Here is a 14,899-nt window from a genome sequence, read left to right as displayed (position 1 = left end):
TTAAGCTGCTGGCACCTAGATTGTGGTCCTGTAAGTTGGAAAGTTGGACGTTTGTGCAGGGTGAAGCTGAGAGTGGCATTATGATATAAGTGACAGCGCAGTGTGAGATTGGCCAGTCCTTTGTCACGAGTTGAGAGAAAGGCAGGGGTCTGACATCCGCATTCCTCACAGAAGAAACCACAGTAAACAGGAAAAAAACAGATAGACCTTTTGGGGAACATAGACTCCATTCAGACAGTGCTTAAATAGTCAAAAAGCAGTGTATAATAAATACTTCACCTCTCCTAGAGCTGGATCGGCTACAAAGCAACCTTGGCATGAGCCTATTGCTCACTGGGTGTATAGGAGGACCACCTAAAATCTTCATGCTCTTGTAATAAACTAAGAGGGGATAATGCAGTTGATTAAAGGTGTGCACCTCCCTGTCACTTTGTGATCGGACCATGACACTACAGACAATGAAAATGAGGTAGCTTCTCTGTGCCTATTGCAATCAATGTTAATTGATAGGTGGAGGACCAAAGAGGCTACCTTGCCTAGGGCCCTATTTTGCCTTAATATGTCTCTGATCTTACAGTGGAACTTTACACTAGAAAATGAAAATGGACAGACAGGTAGGATTTTGAATGCAGAAGAGGCCTGCTTTGTCTCTTCTGCATTAAACTACTTACCTGCCTGTCCACCCGTGTCACTGCACAAATTTAGCAATGCTGCAGCTGACAGAACTGACATCATCTCAGCCTGGCGAAGGACAGCGGCCTGCAATAGAGACCATTAAACCAGCCACTCAAAGATGTCAGCGGCTGGTGCGGATTTCCAGGGAAAGCCCATCGCTGGATTCAAGGTGAGTATCGTTTTGCTTTGATATCACAAGTGTATTTTATACATATTTACATATCTAGGACTAGCTCCTGCATACCTTTTTGTTTTTCTACATACATCTACAGCATTTTTACCTAAATTTGATGCTAAAGCTGCCCAGGAATGAATGAAGGTAAACAATCTGATATAATGGTTCTGTATCTTTAAAAAACCCCCTTTAAATCTTTAAATGCTTCACAAAATGTTTACACAGAAAGTCAAACCACAACTTAAAACGAGAAGTACAAGCTTGAAATTGTGGGCTTTTTGCTCATCTCTCAGTCATTGTATAGTAGGGGTGTCTGTGATTCTGTGTTAAGGGTACTTAATTATTGTAAAAAGGAGATTCTGTTTTCCTCTTAATTTGTTTAAACTGTTCTTTTTGTTTTGCAGGTTTATTTAACAGTTGGAAAAGACTGCCCCTTTTTGCTGAGAGACCTTCTTGCATCAGAAGAGCTAGCAACAATCTTTGGTAAATCTGTTGTAAGTCAATACATTTTCCCAGTGAAAGAACCACTAAATATAATCCATCAGTGCTTCCTTGCACACATCCTTTATCAATACACCATCTGTGCTGATCTTATACTTTCCCAGATTTCAATATTCTAATGAAATATTGCACAAGTGTCTTTTTATAGTAGCTATATTTCGGTAACTTGACATTTTTACCCACAAGTTAAATGTAAACTTTTATTGATGTATGTCTAAACCCAGTATTTTTCTTTTGTTTTGGGTAAGAGTGATGAGGGGTTACAACAATACCTGGGAAAGGGAAAAGGGATGGGGAGAGAGGTGCCAAGCTGCCAATAGTGTAGCAAATTTTAATAAATAAAAAAGGGTATAAAATGCAATAATTATGCACTCACATATATCGCTGGTAATGAACATTGAATCGAGCTCCAAATGCAGACATCAGTCCAGAGTCCAGTCCACATCAGTACCACTTTCAGGAGTGCTGTGAAGCCGAAGCAGGGATCCAAGCAAGCCGGGGAGCCCCTTCTTGAAGACCAGATCTGTCAGAGAGCTGTCCAAGGAGCTGTTAAATGGCCAGGGTGTATATTTAACATCATTTATATCAAATAATAGCTATACTTAACTTCAATTATAGTGTATATTTCTTTTTTATATTATAATACTTTTTATTGCTCTGCTCCTTGCCTATGTGCCTATGCCGATAATTGCTTTGGGCACTATAGGGTTAATGGCAGTGAGTATATAATTCCTGGAGGTTAGGGTAAATGTCAGGCTGATGAAGGAGGTGACAGATCTCTGCGAGATCTGGTCTTCAGCGGGGACTTCTCAGCGGTTTGCTTGGATCCCTGCTTTATTTAATAAATTTTGCTACACTATTGATGGCTTGGCACCGCTTCGCATCCCTTTTCTCTTTTGTAGCACTTGGGTTCCCAGCCCGCTCCCAAGGCAGCCTTCCCCAGCCAGGTGTGTTAGCAACAAACTAATTACAACCTTACCTCCAGGATTATATTATATGTGTATATATTTTTTTTGTATATATTTTAAAGTGTTCCTAAACCCACAACAGTAAAATCAATCTGTACATGCAGTAAAGCATGCTTGTTATACTCACTGTGAAACCTAAGGGGTTAATCTTCCTCATTGTGTAAAAAGGCTGTTTGGTCCTGTCTTCTCTGATCCTTTCCTTCTACTGTCCCCAATCCATCTGCTGCTCTAGGAGTCACTCTGCACAAGCTCAGTTTAGTGTGTGATGGTAGAGAGGTTTTTTTTTTCCTTCAGGAGTGTGCATGTGATCAGCACAGGGCCAATCAGCACTGTCCAGACAGAGGGTCAGGGATTATGCAGCCTCATAGGACAGTCAGAGGACAATGAAAACTCCTCCTACAAGCTTTAACCAGTGGTCAGCTGGACACTGATAGAAGTCACATGACTGCTATATACTGCAGATGAGAAAAGGTATTTAGCAGTTTATATTTACTAAAATAATTGCATTTCCATGTTGTGTGTACTGAGGGAGACCAGATATAGTGAATTCAGGGTCATGGGTTTAGTAACACTTTTTTTAAATGTTCATGCAGTGAATTGGTGGATGGCGTCACCATGCAATCATAGAAAAAAAGGATCTTCACATACGCACCTCAATATAGTAATAATCTTGTCCTTCTTTCACATAAAGTAAATAGACCCAGCACTGAGTTCATTTCATGGTTGCCACCATCCCAAAAGTTATATACAGAAAGGTGTGTTCCCCAACAGTTTGAACTGGGACTTTAAAAGCAACCCAAAAAAGACAATCGATAATAATTAAATAGATCATTTATTCCAAAGATGTGAAAAGACATCATAATTTAACGTATAATATACATGTTAAGAACCTACATACAGCATAGTAAATAAACTGTATATATAACTTGCTAAGAGCTGAGATGTAGTGTTATGCCTTCTACAACTCAGAAGGCAGTGAAAGGTGAATGAACTTCAGCAGAAAACCTGACGCTTTTCAGAGCATGTCTTTCCTCAGGGGTATGCTGAAGAGAAAGATGGCTGGAAAGGCATTCTACAAAATGTAGTAAATATGAATCAGAATTCACAGTAGCATAACAAAAAAAGTGCAATCAAGAACATATAAACATTTACAACCTACATGCCATCTGGTTTTCTTCTGGAATAACAGTTGTGCAGAGAAAGGCATGAAGCAATCTTATTCTGATATGCTCACCGGTGGCACCCTGGTGCTCCAGGGGCTGGATGGTGAAAAGGGACTCACAAGGAGGAGGGGAGGAGAATAACCAATCCCCAAGTGGGGCGGTTCTCTCACACAGGGATCATCTGGAAAGACAGCGGACTATTTAATGTGGATGCCAAAGTTCAAACACAAGCCTATAGAAAATGCAGTATAATGACATTACTTTGACGTCGGTCCTATAGTGGCAGCAAAAAAAGGGAAAATTGTCAATACCTACACTGTCACAATAAATGTATAGAGTTGGTCTGCTAAATATATGTTAAATGTCTTTTCATAGCTTTGGAATAAATTATCTATTTATATATTATCTATTGTCTGTTTTGGGTTGCCTTTAAAGTCCCAGTTCAAACTGTTGGGGAATACACTTTTGGTCATTCACATAAAGCAACGGCCATCATAAGTCAGCTTTTTGAAACCTCACAGGATCTCTTTCAGGGCACTCTTGACATCACTTTGCTGTGTGAAAAAGGGATCCTGTGAGGCACTAAACATCAGCTTGTGATGCCTGTGTGAAAAAGGGATCCTGTGAGGCCCTAAACATCAGCTTGTGATGCCTGTGTGAAAAAGGGATCCTGTGAGGCCCTAAACATCAGCTTGTGATGCCTGTTGCTTTATGTAAATAAAGGACACAATTAGCACTATACCTAGGTGTCTTGGTCCTTTTCCTAGGTTACAACCTCCCATTGTTTTTGGGGTCTGTACACTCCTCCCTGTTTTTCTTGGTTTTCACTGTCAACAGGTTTGAAAATGATGGGACATCTAACATTTGGAGCTGCCACCAGTACAGGGAATTGAGGAAAATTTTCCTGTTGACAACTAAGAGGGAATTACATCACTTTGGAGATATTTCCCCTTAGTTCCTGTTGTGTTTAGTCAGGAAGTGAAGGCAATTCTTGTAAATGAGACATAGCAGAAAAAAAAAAAGTTAAATGACTGATAATTTGGTGAGGTGTGCTTCCTGCCTTATAATAAATTAGCAAATCCTATACCATGTCTGAATATTTAGAATTAACTTTGGTGGATCACATCATAATGTACCCTGTTAGGTAATTAATTTACTGCTAAGTACAGATTTTTAGTGGCATGCTCACTAGCAATAGTTTGGAAATTGAAAATACTAGCATCATTTGTGTGATCATGTTCAACAGCATGTTTAAACTTTCCTTTTAGATTGCTGTACAGTCAGCAGTTTCATAACATACAACTGTAATAAAATTATACATACTTATTTGTGCTTTTTCTTTTTTACAACCAGATGGATGTCCTGAGGATATTTATTGGTTCTCCAGAAAGTTTGAACCTCCGTAACATCTTATGGCATGGATTTGCTTCGCCTCATGAAATTCCTCCTAAGTAAATTGAAATACAGTACTGGTCTAATAAATATAACATGTACTGCCACATTAAAGTGCATGTATTAGACATGTGTGGTTCGTTTTGTTCCTAATCAAAATTTGGCCAAAATTTTTGTTATTCAGAGAGATTCAGGTGTACACGAATTTCTGAATTACAGTGGTAATGAATGTGAATGAATTCGAAATAACGAAAATAAATTTTGTCCGTAATAATATATTTGTATCAAATTTTGAAAATGAAATCGAATTCGAAATGTAAACATATTGCTGACTATTGCCGATTTCCTTCAAAGACTGTGTGTATTAGAATATAGCCTTCTTCCAAAATTCTTATTTCGAAAAGAATAGAAAATAAGAGAATAGAATGTAGCCTTCTTCTGAAATTTGAATAGAATAAGACAGAATAAAATAGAAAAGAGCAGAGTAAAATAGAATAGAAAATAAAAACAGAAAAAAAAAGAATTGAATAGGATAAAGTAGAATATAGCCGTTTTTCAAATTTTGAACAGAATAGAACCAGCTATTCTTCACAGTGAATTTGGATCAATTCGATATTTTCAATTTCAAATTTGTTTTCAATATTTCAAATCCATTGGAAAATTTTTAATGTGGTCGAAAACGAAATGAAACTAAGGAAAACTAATTTCGTCACAAATGCAACAAAACAAAATTAGTAACAAATCGATCCAAAACGAAACACATTTTTTCGTACTGCACATGTGTAGTATTAGCGCAAAACTTTTTTTTTCTTTCAGTTTTGGAAAACTTTGCCTGCTTATTTGTTTGTTTTCTGTGCATTATTGGGGAGGGGATAATTTTATTAGATCAAGGTGATTAAGACTGGAGTGTGGAAACTAATTTTAATCAATTTGCATAAGATTAAGTGAAAGGCCTGTATTGTAAGTGTTTTGATTGGTAACTAGTACACAAAGAGCATATGCATTCCACCTGGGTTTAGCTTTAAGTATCTGCTAATTTTTATGTGAAACAGTAATTTAATTTCTGATCTTGTGCGCTATTAATCTGTCTTCTGTTATATCCTGAAATGATTTATTTTAAATTCAAAAACACTTCTTTCTTCAGGTATTGTTCTGTGCTCCTGCTGTTTACAGGAGCCCTGGGACAGATCCTGCAGGCTCGTCACTGTAACTCTGGAACATTACTTGTCCACCGCCCTTACTTCATGTTTCAAAGTACAGAGGAATTACAAGTTTTTCCAGGTATGCTTTCAGAGCAACTTTGCAGCATTGATGCAATAACGGAATAGATATTTTAAAATTAGAAACAGTAACTGCTAAAAGCCCAGTCACACCACAATGCTGTGCACTGCAGCACACACTCTGTTGTGCATTGACTTGCGTTGTGTTAAACAGCCCAAAAAAACTGAATAAGCTGAAAAACTAGTAAATATATACGCAGCTTGTCCACTATAGTACGAATACCACTTAGTCTCCCTATAGTCCGTTGTGGGGCAGCCCTGCACTCCCTCACTTGCTCACTGTGCCAGATCCTGTCATATGGGCTACATTTGGCATAAAGACACTACGAAGTCTAATGCCACAGGGAACTCTCTTACCCTTTAGTGAGCTTAAAAGTATTTACAACCTGCCTAATCTGATGTTCTTCCATCTTCTACAACTGCGGCACGCAATTTCTGCTCAATTCCCAACTTTCTCAACATTTAAGACTTACCCTATGGAACGTATGTAATAGAGGAAGACCTACCTAAACCTCTGTCCTCTACTCGTTACTGTCTCCCTTGACCACTCCCAAAATAGATTCCCTTTATAATAAATGTCATGCGGACAGTCAATCCCTCTGAGAGGACTGCCTTCTGTAATATGTTCCTACCATGATCTCTGCCAGAGATCGATTTATTCAATTGAAAGTTATCAATAGATTGTACTATACCCCTTGGCTACTAGCTGCAATGCATCCTGGCAGACTGACGGCTTGCCTGTTGTGATATGGCAGAGGGCACATTTTGATTTTTTTTTCCAAATTATGTACCTTCTGGACAGGGGTGATGGATACCAGTAATACAGTCCCTATGTCCCTCTTAGTACTGCTGCTAGGACTCACTGGTTTTATGGAGGCATCTAAACATGTCAAACTTAGTTTTCTTTTTGGCCTACTATGCTAGAAGGGAAATCGTGTTGAAATGGAAACTGCCTACTCCGCCCACGGTTTGTGGCTGAAAGGCAGCTGTCAATGGGGATCTTCCCCTATATAAGCTTACTTACATCAGCCTAAACTGTCCTGCTAAATTTGACAAAATTTTGGCTGGCTGTATAGAGGCGTAAGGCTTTACTGTCTACATGTTGACACCTCTTGGTATATAATTGAGAGTTAGCTATTGTAACTTGTTTATTGTACCCTACCCACACTGTTTGTTTCCGCTTGATCCTACTGGTTTCCAGACTTTTGGTCCTAGGGTTATAACACTCCCTGTGGATTTTAAGCTGAAAAAGCTAACACTTTTGGCTTGTAGTGCTGGGGTTCTCGGCTCAAATCCCAGATGGTACACTACCTACATGGATTTTGCATGTTCTCCCTGTGCATGTGTGGGTTTCCTCCAGATAATCCAGTTGCATCTCCATTCTCCACAGGCATGCTGGTAGGTTAATTAGCTCCTACCCAAATGGCCCTTGTGTGTGTCTGTGTGTACATGTGAGACAGGGGAACCTTAGGCCCTTTTTCACACGAACATTCTGATTGGGTACACCTGTCCATTTTTCAGGCGGACCCAATCGGACCCTCCATCCTACATCTTGGAGTGGCTGGTGTAAACGGACTTGTGTCCGTTTACACCCGCCTACCTCCAATATGATCCGATCTTGGAAAAGCAAACGGAAGGGGGAATTGTTCCTCCTTATCTGGCGGATCAGAGGGTAGTCCGGTGTAATCAGACAGCTGGTCTGTTTACATCCTTCTGCCCATAGAGGAGAGTGGGCTGTGTCCATGTCCACTCTCCATAAGCAAAGCGGACATGGACCCGTCATCCACCTGCTTAGCGGGAGATCAGTGTTGACGAGCAGGCAGATCACAAGCGGAGTCAGCCCTGTGTAAATGAGGCCTAAGATTGTAAGCTCATTTAAGACATGGACTGATATGAATATACAGCATGTAAAAGCAATGCCTAAATTTTCAGAGGTAAAATACATATTGGAAACTATGGGCCTACCTGACACTGATGGCCACAGCCTTGTCCAGTGCTTACAACCTGCAGCCAACATATATGCTCGTGCCTACACGATGGATCCCCATAGAATGTTTTAGGACCATCTGTGGACGGAGGCACTAAGAAAAGGCTTGCAGAAAAGTTTGAGACGTTACTGTGTAGGCACAACCATTGGCAAGAAGATTTTTCTGAAGGATGTAAATCTTTCGGAAGGCTGCAGGTCTTAGATTAATGTAAGTATGAATGTGGGGTTGGGAGCGATAGATACTTTTGATCAAGGGTATTAGGCATAGGCAGGCAGGGGTACATTATTTGAATTAACACATCCCTTAATGGGATGTTTAATTGCAACACTGCTAGTCTAGCATGTTATAGGGTCTCTGGAGATATCCCTACTCCATTTGTGTGATTACAACACTTTGTTGGCCCTAGGCTGACTAAAAGTTACTGATATGCCAGGTGAGAAAATTTCACCAAGATATAATATTTTAAAACATGACTGTAAAATAATTATTTAAAAATTAATATTCATTACATTGTGCCAAGGTCTTTACAGGCTTTTCTGTGCCATGCAGCTTGTAGCCAAATTTTCTGGGTATTATCAGTTTTCCCAGATACATCATGCATCAGAAAGGCATTGTTCATGAGTACAGATCATAAGAATTCCAGCTACAGCTTGTGTTCCCCTTTGTTGAGAGTTATCTGTTGCATGAAGCTGGCAGTGAAAATAATATATTACTCTTTGCTTAATGTAGATCTTGATGAGGAGGTACTGTCTTTGTCTGAAAAGTTGGTGGAAGAATCTAAATTTGTGTTGTCTAATATGATACCCTACTGGAAGGAGGCAATTGCAGCCTTCAAACAAGCCAGGTAAAAAGAACTCAAAATTGTATTCGCTCAGCATTAGCATACGATTATTCCCATGTTTATAAATGAATTGAAGAATAAAGAAAAGGTTGGCACAGAAGTCACACACAGTACTTGACTGTTTTATTACTAGTGCTACAGTTACCTTACATGCAGATCATGTAGTGCATTAAAGTAGTATGATGACCACAAATGCTATTTCATATCCTACAGCTTCTTATTCTGCAGATTATGCTAGAATGGCTATGAGATTAAGGAAAAAACAACAGTTAGCAGGGAAAGTTCATTGTTGTGTGTAAATGTTTCCTGTGATCAACTATAATTGGTTACTCATGGCGATCTTGTGATCAGCAAGCCTCTTTAATTTTTAAGATTCCCCAGTGGAACTTTGCAGCCCATGACTAAAGATCAGAGCGATTGCTGGAGTATGGAGCTGCATTGAAAGGCCTCATTATACAGGGACCTTCTCAGAAGGACATTAAATTACAGCACAACTGTGTGGGGAAAAGGTTGAAACTAGAGACAGCCAAGCAAAACAGAAAATTGAATACCAAATACTTAACGCAATTTTCCTTTCCTGACAAGTTCCATGTCCACCACCTCCTGGGGTATGCCCCGCCTACCCCCATGTTATCAGGACTTAACTCATAAATTTGACCCCCACTGCCCAGGCCAGCGTTGCATAACTAGAACTAGAACTTTGTCCTGGGGTGGGAGTCTATGCTGACATGGAGCTTGTCAGGAAAGGAAAATTGCATTAAGTATTTGGTATTCAATTTTCCATTTTCCTGACAGGTTCATATCAGCCAACTCCGGGAATTAACTAGATAACAGGGTGGGATAATGTCAATATCATTTTAATTGTGGCCACTGGCCAAAGAGATTACAGCTTTCCCAAAGTCAACAGTACTCAATACAGAAGGATCAATATGGTAATGAGAGACAAAAGTGTGCACAGAAGTCCAGGTTGCTGCCTTGCATATTGTCTCTGGAGAAACTCTGCAGGAAGCCTCCCAAGAAGTTGAAACGCTACTTGTGGAGTGAGCTGCTGTTCCTTCCAGAAGTGCCAACCCCTTCTCTTTATATGTCAGAGTGATAATCTCCACAAACCAGAAGGCGATAACTCTTAGAACAGGCACGTTGAAGACCTGACATCAGAGGTAGCTTCAATGTAGGACCTTAGAGTTCTGTCCACATCTAGTGGGCTGACTTCTTTTTTGGCCTTAAAACTACTCTGCCTGGAAAGAAATATAGGGTTCTTTAAACCTTAAGGCTGCCAGCTCCAAAATTCTTCTAGTCAAAGCATTGTGATCAGGAAGGATATCTTCAGTGTTAAGTCCCACAATGACACTCCTTGGCCGAACCTAAACGAGGCCAGGAAATTTGGACTACTGGCAGGTCCCACTTGAGAAATGTGGGTGCTCTAAGAGGCCTTAGCTTTACTACAGCCTTAACCACTTCAAGTTCGGACACGTTTACCCCCTTCCTGTCCAGGCCAATTTTCAGCTTTCAGTGCTATCACACTTTGAATGACAATTGCGCGGTCATGCAAGACTGTACCCATATGAATTATTTAGCATTTTTTTGAGACCGATAAAGCTTTATTTTGGTGGTATTTATTCACCACTGGGATTTTTATTTTTTTTTGCTATGTAAATGGAAAAGTCCAAAATTTTTGGGAAAAAAAGTGTTTTTCTTATACAATTTTGCAAATAAATAATATTTCATCATAAATCTTGGCCAAAATTTATTCCGTTATCTTTTTAGTAAAAAAAAATAACCCAAATTAGTTTATAACCAAAAATTATAATTTTTAAACTTTTTTTTTACATTTTTATTTTTTTTTTTATATTATTATGTTTTTTTTTTTTGTTTTTTTTATACATACTGTCACCCTAGCAGTACAGTGCCATGGTGACACTGTACTACTTGTGGGGGGTGATGAAGATTTTTTTTTTTTCTTTTTTACACTGATTTCTTTTACATCCATAAAGGCTGTAAAAGCAATCATTTCTCCTCTCTGCCTGCATTCTTGCAGCCATTGAGAACTACTGTGTGAGCTGTGATTGGTCACAGCTTGTCACATGGTACAAGGCTGTTGTGAATAGCCTTGTACCATGTGACCTCTGTGATCATTCACAGATTTCACACAATGATGTCAGAAGTGACATCTTGCTTACTACTCTGCCTGTGATCACTGATTGGTCAATCCGTGATCACATGATCGGGACCTCACAGAGAGATCCCGTACAACGATCGGTGTTCCAATGTGTCTGGAGGACACAGCGGGCACCGGATCGCGGTGCTGCACGTTCCCAGGGAGTGCGCAGAAGCAGGGGGCGGGGAGACCGTTTATAAATGGCCACCCGACCCTTCACTGCCACCGTCCAGCCGTTTATATACAACGGCCGGACAGGAGGTGGTTAAAGAACATTACTATTAGTCTGTTAGAGGCCTACTGAGTACCCATGAAGGCTGATTTGGCCATTGAGCATACTTGCACCCATGCCCATTTCTAGGGCTTTCTGTAGAAACCCATAGACGTGACAAGTCCTGCGTTTTTCTGGCTTGAATCCTTCTGACTCTGCATATTGGAACCTCTGCCAGACTCTGCTATAAATGTTATTTGTTCTGAATTTGTGTGCTTTCATAAAGGTTTCTACAACCTCTGTGGAGCATCCCAAACTTAACCTCTGCCTCTCAATATCCAGGCTGTCAGTCTGAGCTTCTCTGGTGCTGGGTATAGAACTGGACCCTGGGGTAGGAGAACTGGCCTCATCGGTAACGGATGGGGAGTTCTCAAACTTAAGCTTAGAAGTAGCAAGTAGAAAGGGCACTTGGGCCAGTCCGGAATCACCGCCAGCACTGTGACATCTTCTGTATCAACCTGTTCAGAAAAGATAGAATGAGAAGCACTGGGGGAAAGACGTAAGCTGTCCGAAAGGTCCATTTTGATGTCAGAGTGACCGCCCATGGGTGATTACATCTTCCACAGAATTTGGGGAGTTTTGTGTGGTCTAGAGACGTGAAGAGGTCCATTTCAGGAAGAAAGGATCATGTCACAAGTTCCTGAAACACTTGCATCAAAAGAGACCACTCAGTGTTGTCCATTGAGACCCTGGACAGATAGTCTGCCTGGAGATTGACATATCCAGGCAAATACAACAGAGAGGAGGAAAAGATTCTCTTAAGCCCAGTCCATTATAGATTTTACCTCTTTCAGAAGGGACAGACGCTGCATGCCCCCCTGTTTTCTGACATAGGTTATGGCTGTAACACTGTCCATACTCGGGAGATCCGATCTTGCAGAATTCTCACACTTCAGGATGAAAGGAATCTTCCCCAATGGAAGAGACACTGTGTTTTTCTGTGTATTCAACTCTGCGCCTAGGTAAATTAGCAGCTGAGATGGATCCAACTGGCTTTTTTCCAAGTTTGAGCCACCTGAATTGCTGAAGGGTTGAGATTACTTTATTGCGGTGAGACAGTAACTGAGCCCTGTTTTGATCCAACAACAGGATATCGTCTAGATAATGATGAATGCGTATCCCGTGTTTCTGGAGCTGTGCTACTACCACCAGCAGCACCTTGGTGAAAACCGTGGGCGAGGTGGTCAACCCAAAGGGAAGGCATACAAACTGGTAGTTAAGAGGGCCCACTGCAAACCTCAAGAACTTCTTGAAAAATGGAATGTGGATGTACGCATCTTTTAAATCTGTCAAGAGGAGCCAGTGTACAGGTTGAACCACCTGCAGGATAATCTGTAACTATTCCATCTTAAGTGTTCCTTCACCACATGGCTGTTCATCCACATCAGGCCTCCAGCCCCCCTACTTCTTCTGCACTAAGAATAGTGAAGAATAGACTCCTAAGAAGCGCTCTTCTTGGAGGTACTGCTTCTACCGCTTTCTGATGTAGAAGCCTGTCAAGGAAGTGTAAATGGGAAGTTTGAACATAGTTTTTAGAGGAATTCCCAGAACTTTCAGTCTTTATGGTGGATAGCACCCAGTGAATGTTTTCCACCCATACTCACCAGAAACCACACTGGGTGGATATGAACAGGGACACCAACAAATCAATTTCTGGGATTCCTGATCTGCAGAAGAGGCTGCCCCCTCCTATTCTGGTCTGGAGGAGGCATTCCTCGGTCTGCAGGATTCTCTCTCTGGCCTATAGGACCTTGCTTCCTTCCCTCTAGAGGGTCTAGCAAAGGGTGGATATCTTTTGGCGTAGTAATCTTCTGTTTTGGGGGATGAAGCCAGATTTTTCCCCTGCTGCTTTGGCAATTGCTGTATTAAACTTGTCACCAAATTTTATTTCTTGTTAGCTGTAAACAGCAAGCTAACATACGGAAAAAATAAAAACGCTCAATTTCAAGAGAGCTAATTTTTCAAGGCTGAGAGCTGCTCTCCAAGACTTAGACTGGGAGGGAATATTGGCATTGATGAACACAACACAAAAATGGGAGTTCTTCAGAAAGACTGTATGTGAGCACACTGCAAAATATATTCCCATGGGCATCAAGTTTAAAAGGCTAAAAATCAAACCTATGTGACTTACGGCCAAAGTTAAAAAGGCTATAGATAATAAGAAAAGAGCTTTTATTAAGTATAAAAATGAAGGCACACTATCATCTTTTAAACATTACAAAGAATATAACAGAATATGCAAAAAGAAAATAAAGGCTGCAAAAATTGAAAATGACAGATTGCAAAATATAGCAGGACCAACCCCAAAAAATTATTCAAATATATTAATAGTAAAAAGGTTCGGTCCGAGCATGTAGGCCCTTTACAAAATAATCAAAGAGAAGGCAAATTTATTTAATACCTTCTTCAGCTCTGTGTATACAAAGGAGCATGGGGGAGCTCTTGTCCATAATGGGCATGGTATTGACACAGCTCCAAATGATCCACATTGGCTCACCATTGATATGATCCAAAAATATTTATACAGTATAAAGGTGAATAAAGCACCTGGACCGGATGGCATACACCCATGGGTTCTTAAAGAATTGAGCTCTGTCATTTCAAAGCTATTGTTTCTAATTTTTAGGGACTCTTTAATGACTGGCATAGTAGCACTGGATTGGCGTAAGGCCAATGTGGTGCCAATATTTAAAAATGGGTCAAAATCTTTACCAAGTAATTTCAGACCTGTTAGTTTAACTTCTATAGTTTGGGAAGATATTTAATAAAAGACCACATAGATGAGTTCTTCCTGGAAAAAAATATTTTAAGCAACAGACAGCATGGATTCATGAAAGACAGAAGTTGTTAAACAAATCTGATTTCTTTTTATGAGGGGGTGAGCAAGACCTTGGACAAAGGGGTGGCGGTGGACGTGGTATACTTGGATTTTGCAAAAGCATTTGACACAGTTCCCCACACACGGCTAATGTGTAATATAAAGTCTACTGGCTTGGAAAAATCTGTAATTGGATAGAAAACTGGCTAAAAGATCGTATTCAAAGAGTAGTGGTTAATGATTCATACTCTGAATGGTTTGGGGTCATCAGTGGTGTACCCCAGGGTTCAGAGTTGGGACCCTTACTTTTTAATATATTTAAAAACGATATAGGATCTGAGATTAAAAATCCCATTTCAGTCTTTGCAGATAACACCAAGCTGTGCAGTGGAATAACGTCCTTATAGGATGTCTTCAATTTACAAGCCGACCTCAATGCACTGTTTAATTGAGCAACTATGTGGCAAATGTGGTTTAATGTTGATAAATGTAAGGTTATGCACTTGGGGGCTAAGAATATGCATGCATCATACATACTAGGGGGGGTACAACTGGGGGAATCAATGGTGGAGAATGGTGGACAATGGTGGAGTTCTGGTAGATTTCAAGCTTAATAATGGCATGCAATGCCAAGCTGCGGTTTCTAAAGCGAGCAAAATTCTCTCTTGT

At 40.3% G+C, this 14,899-nt stretch overlaps 1 protein-coding gene across 6 annotated transcripts in view; it reads left to right on the top strand.

The window, feature by feature from the left end:
- ERMARD (ER membrane associated RNA degradation) overlaps positions 1 to 14,899 on the top strand; it is a 114,613-nt gene that overhangs the window by 28,177 nt on the left and 71,537 nt on the right. For all 6 annotated transcript variants that reach the window (XM_089669715.1, XM_089669711.1, XM_089669714.1 and 3 more), the window contains 4 exons: positions 1,255 to 1,344; positions 4,836 to 4,933; positions 6,019 to 6,155; positions 8,872 to 8,986. In XM_089669715.1, coding sequence (XP_089525841.1) covers positions 1,255 to 1,344; positions 4,836 to 4,933; positions 6,019 to 6,155; positions 8,872 to 8,986 — 440 coding nt within the window. The remainder of the gene's footprint in view (positions 1 to 1,254; positions 1,345 to 4,835; positions 4,934 to 6,018; positions 6,156 to 8,871; positions 8,987 to 14,899) is intronic.

This window comes from Staurois parvus, unplaced genomic scaffold (genome assembly GCF_062004578.1).
Source record: "Staurois parvus isolate SC_StPar_1 unplaced genomic scaffold, SC_StPar_1.0 ptg000081l, whole genome shotgun sequence".
NCBI classification, from domain to species: domain Eukaryota; kingdom Metazoa; phylum Chordata; class Amphibia; order Anura; family Ranidae; genus Staurois; species Staurois parvus.
This window is presented reverse-complemented; position numbering and strand designations above follow the sequence as displayed.